We start from the raw sequence: 4,903 nt of genomic DNA on the forward strand, positions 1-4,903 counted from the left end.
TTCTTTTGATTAAAGCCCAAATTGTCATTGGGCAGAAGCAATCATGTGACAGCCAATTCGGTCCAATTTCAACCTTGTCTCCATGAATTCAATAGTTTAATAGTAGCGCGGTCCCCATACGGCTGTAATCAGTGAATTAGAAAAAAAACACCCCAGCAGCGATCTTCTATGATAGATTTTTTTTTTCCCTCCGCGCTCGCCTTTTTCCTGGGCCTTGCCCCCCCAAAGCCCCTCCAGAAGAGGGAACTTTTTCTCCGAGGGGGCTCCAAGGAGAAGGCCATGAATTACGAATTTGAGCGAGAGATTGGTTTTATCAATAGCCAGCCGTCGCTCGCTGAGTGCCTGACATCTTTTCCCCCTGTCGCTGATACATTTCAAAGTTCATCAATCAAGACCTCGACGCTTTCACACTCGACACTGATTCCTCCTCCTTTTGAGCAGACCATTCCCAGCCTGAACCCGGGCAGTCACCCTCGCCACGGCGCTGGCGGCCGCCCCAAGCCGAGCCCCGCGGGCAGCCGCGGCAGCCCAGTGCCCGCCGGCGCCCTGCAGCCGCCCGAGTACCCCTGGATGAAGGAGAAGAAGGCGGCCAAGAAAACCGCGCTGCCGCCCGCCTCGGCCGCTGCCGCCACCGGCCCTGCCTGCCTCAGCCACAAAGGTCAGTCCAAAGACTTGGCCCCAGGTCCCCGGACCCTCTTCCCCTTCTGGGCTGCCCCGAGAGCGGTTATGGGGGGAGGGGAGCGTGGGCTGGGAGAGAAGGGGGAGAGAGAGAGATGCTTGGCTGCTTTCCCTTCCCCTGTGGGCTCAGGAGTGGGTTTGATGTTGAGAAAAGGGATCCTGCGTTCCGCATTGATTATATATATATATATATATATATATATATATATATATATATATATATATATATATATATATAAAGAAGGGGGTGGGGGAACTTTCCCTAACTTGTGTAATGTGGGATGATTTATTTGAGTTGGAACTGACCTCCTCTTGTCTAGTTGTCCTAGAGTTTGGCTTTTTGACAGTAATGAAGAGTGATAGATCGCTCTTGCTCAGCTAAGCAGCTGATGCATTAATTATAAATTGTGGTGTGGCTAATATAAAGTTTGCTCCCGGATGGAGAGGTTGGGGGGAGCTACAGGCAAGAATTTGATGGAGGTGGAAGAGATGGGGTCTCCCCGGGCTGGGCTCCCAGGAAAGGCAGCACAATAGCTTTACTGCATCTAGGGGCGGCCATTTTGTTGCAGTTGATCTTTTCTGCTATATTTATTCTCCAGTGGAATAACCCCGCTCGGACCCCTCCACCTCCAACTGTGCGTGTGTCTCTTGTTGGTTTCCCTTTCCGCAGAATCCCTGGAAATCGCCGATGGCAGCGGCGGGGGCTCCCGGCGCCTGAGAACTGCTTACACCAACACGCAGCTTTTAGAGCTGGAAAAAGAATTTCATTTCAACAAGTACCTTTGCAGACCCCGAAGGGTGGAAATTGCAGCGCTGCTGGATTTGACTGAGAGACAAGTGAAAGTGTGGTTTCAGAACCGGAGGATGAAGCACAAGAGGCAGACCCAGTGCAAGGAGAACCAAAACAGCGAAGGAAAATTTAAAAGCCTCGAAGACTCTGAGAAAGTGGAGGAGGACGAGGAAGAGAAGTCGCTCTTTGAGCAAGCCCTCAGCGTCTCCGGGGCCCTTCTGGAGAGGGAAGGTTACACTTTTCAGCAAAATGCCCTCTCTCAGCAGCAGGCTCCCAATGGACACAATGGTGACTCCCAAAGTTTCCCAGTTTCGCCTTTAACCAGCAATGAAAAAAATCTGAAACATTTTCAGCACCAGTCACCCACTGTTCCTAACTGCTTGTCAACAATGGGCCAGAACTGTGGCTCTGGCCTAAACAATGACAGTCCCGAGGCCCTCGAGGTCCCCTCTTTGCAGGACTTTAACGTTTTTTCCACAGATTCCTGCCTGCAGCTTTCAGACGCAGTCTCGCCCAGTTTGCCGGGTTCCCTCGACAGTCCTGTAGATATTTCAGCTGACAGCTTTGACTTTTTTACAGACACACTCACCACAATCGACTTGCAGCATCTGAATTACTAAAAACATTAAAGCAAAACAAAGCATCACAAAACAAAAACCCCTTTGACCGGGTGGTTTTGCCTTCCTTTATTCTGAGAGTTAATTTTTATTTTATTTTCTTCTTGACTTACCCTCTCCCTCCTTTAAATGTTGAAGATTTTTCTGTTTAGTGATTCCCTTAACCCAGTTACAGAGCCATCTTTTTCAGATTATTTTGGAGTTTTAGTTGTTTAAAATCTAATCCAACAACCCTCTATGTGATTTCCTGAAAGCAATATATGAGGCCTGCAAGAAAGTGATCATATAATTGTATCTTCACTTTCTTTTTATTTTTGTATTACATTAGGATGCATTGTCATGCGTATTTTTGGTAGAATAAATTCTCCTTTGCTATAAGTAGCTTTCTTATTTTTTTCCCTCCCCCTCTTTCTCAAGGCTCATAACAGTTTCTTTTTCCTCTTTTAGTCTAACTTGGTAAATAAAATTCTGGTCACAATCCATTTTCTTTTTCAATTTTAATATATTTATTAAATGGGCATGTTCAAAGTCTTCAATAGACAGCAACAAAAAAAGAAAGCCAGAAAATGGTTAGGGCTTCTGAGAAGTGTGGTTTTTTTGTTTTTTAAGGGGATGGATTAGGTTTTTCAATGTAGAGATTCAAGCCATAGATTTAAATTGGTAATAGAAACAGGACTGGGCAGCCTCAGAGTTGGGCCAAGCCCAAGCTTTTGAAAGTGGAGAAATAAAGTGCCTACAGAAACCTCCAACTCCAGGAAGGAGGAACATGGAGTTTCTTTAACAAGCTACCAGTCTCCAGGTCAATAACTAAGTTATCAAGAATTCATTTATTTATACACATTTGTTTCAAACATTTACATTCCAAACCCCTCCCCCACAAATCCCCAAACATTTTCAGTGCGGTTGATTAGTCTCCCAGCTGTTGATGGGTCCAGGCAAACAGACCTAAAACAGAAAAACAAAAATAAAACAAAACAATGGTTACTAGCTGGAAAATGCACTTCAGAAAGGGTGTTTTTTTTTTTTTTTTTTTTTTTGCAATCCTCTGGTTCAGTCATTCTAGGCTTCTCTTTTTTTTTCAGGGTCATAAAAATCAATATTTCATTCTTAAATCTGTTTACATGGCAAATAATGGATCATTAAAGCTTTGAAGTCAGGTTAGCAAGATGAGATTTAAAGTGGAGTGTTTCTACCCCCCAGGTTATAAATTAACCCAGTTTCTAGAGAGAGAAAGAGAAAAAGCACTTTAAATGAAATATCAATAAAATGTGAACTAGGGATGTTACTGGGTTGTTCTGATTTTTTCTCCCTTCTTATGTCTCCCCATGTTTATTTTCCCCTTACTGAGCTCTGTTCCGATGGCTACTTACCGTGAGAAAAGGCAGCGAGTAAGCAACATGTGTGGGGGGCGGGTTGATTTAAGAACCCGGCTCTTAATAGCTAAGGCTTGGAAGTTATGAGGAAATCGCGATCCTTCTCCCCGGGTTTGCTGCCTACCTTCCCCCACCCTTTTGCCCCCTAAATCCCGGCAGCGGCGGAGGCGAGTGGGGACCCGGGCAAGTCTCCTGCCCCAGGCGCGGAGCGGAGCAGGCGGCCCGGCCGAGGCCAGGGTTTAGCCGCTGCTGTTTGCGATTCATCCCACGCTCATAAATCAAACGCTTTCTATGAATGAGAATGTCATCAAAGAGATCAATTGCAGGAACACATGCACAAATAAAAATCCTCTTACGTATTTGCCAGGAATCCCCGTCCGAAAGCATTAAGTTAGAAGGCGTTTAGTCATAATTCATTTTTATTGCTCTTTTAAAACAACAGCTTGGCTGAGCCGCGGATGCCATGAACAGCTCGGGGCCTCGGCGGCGTTTTGTCTCCTCCTCGCTCCTTCCCTTTCTACTACTAGAAGAGCCCTGAAAGAGGCGCTTTGAGCTCAACAAGCCGCTTGCAAGGGATCATTTAAATAGTGACCGAGCTCGCCTTTCACGCACTCTCCTCGGGCGTTTAAAGAGACTTTAACTCGCGTCGTGGGTCTCTGGCCTACTTGCCCCGAGGACCTAGGGTCTCCCACTCGGCGAAATGAACCCTAGGATTTCGTGGTGGTGAAGGAACCAGGCTACGGAAGCGTGCGGGATCGAGGCCAGAGGAGGCTGCCTTTGTGAGCCGCACCGGGAGAGCGGCGCTCTGGGCGACCAGCCGGGGCGGAGTCGGCTCGACCTCGAGAGCCCGGCCAGCCCGGAGCAGTGCGCGGAGGCGGGTCGGTCGCGGCCCGTGTGCAGCGGCCCTGTGTGCTAGCGCAAGCTTGTGATCCCAAGAAAAACACTCCACCCACGACGGCCAGGAAAAAGGCCCGGAGGGAGGAAGAGAGGTGGAGGGAGAGGAGCCCAGAGGCGGAGAACTAGCAGAGGAAGGAGAGCGGCTGCAGACTGGGGTGGCTTTGTGGCGCGAGCCCTGCTGCCGAGGGGGTCGTGCAGACCCGAGCCGAGGAGGCCAACAAAGGGACAGGAATGAGGCAAGGGGGAGAACGTACCGACGAGCTTCGGCTGTGAGAGCAGATCGTCCTCAGTGCCAGGCCAGACCCCCTAAGGTCCTGCCTCCTCCCCCATAGGAGCCCCTTCTCCCCCCACCCCCCACTGGCTGGAGGCCTGGCGCTCCCAAGGAAGCCACCTCCAGGAGGGCCTCCTTGCCTTTTCCCTTCTCCTGGATGAGGTTCCCCAGGTGCTGAAACTGGGGCAGGAGTGACCTTTCCTGGTTCCCTCTTAACCATGATTGGGGATGGGTCGCAGGTCACAGGAAAATACCCTTTCAAAAGGAAATGTTTAGG

At 48.9% G+C, this 4,903-nt stretch overlaps 1 protein-coding gene across 1 annotated transcript; it reads left to right on the plus strand.

Moving 5' to 3' along the window:
* Nucleotides 1-264: 264 nt before the first annotated feature.
* Nucleotides 265-2,105, plus strand: HOXA2 (homeobox A2). The gene is made up of 2 exons (XM_082662035.1): nucleotides 265-658; nucleotides 1,349-2,105. Exons 1-2 carry the CDS (start codon nucleotides 280-282, stop codon nucleotides 2,086-2,088), a joined length of 1,119 nt encoding a protein of 372 aa, XP_082518161.1. The 5' UTR covers nucleotides 265-279; the 3' UTR covers nucleotides 2,089-2,105.
* The last annotated feature ends 2,798 nt before the right edge of the window (nucleotides 2,106-4,903 follow it).

Source organism: Grampus griseus, assembly GCF_964374135.1.
Source record: "Grampus griseus genome assembly, chromosome: 9".
Classification (NCBI taxonomy): Eukaryota; Metazoa; Chordata; class Mammalia; order Artiodactyla; family Delphinidae; genus Grampus; species Grampus griseus.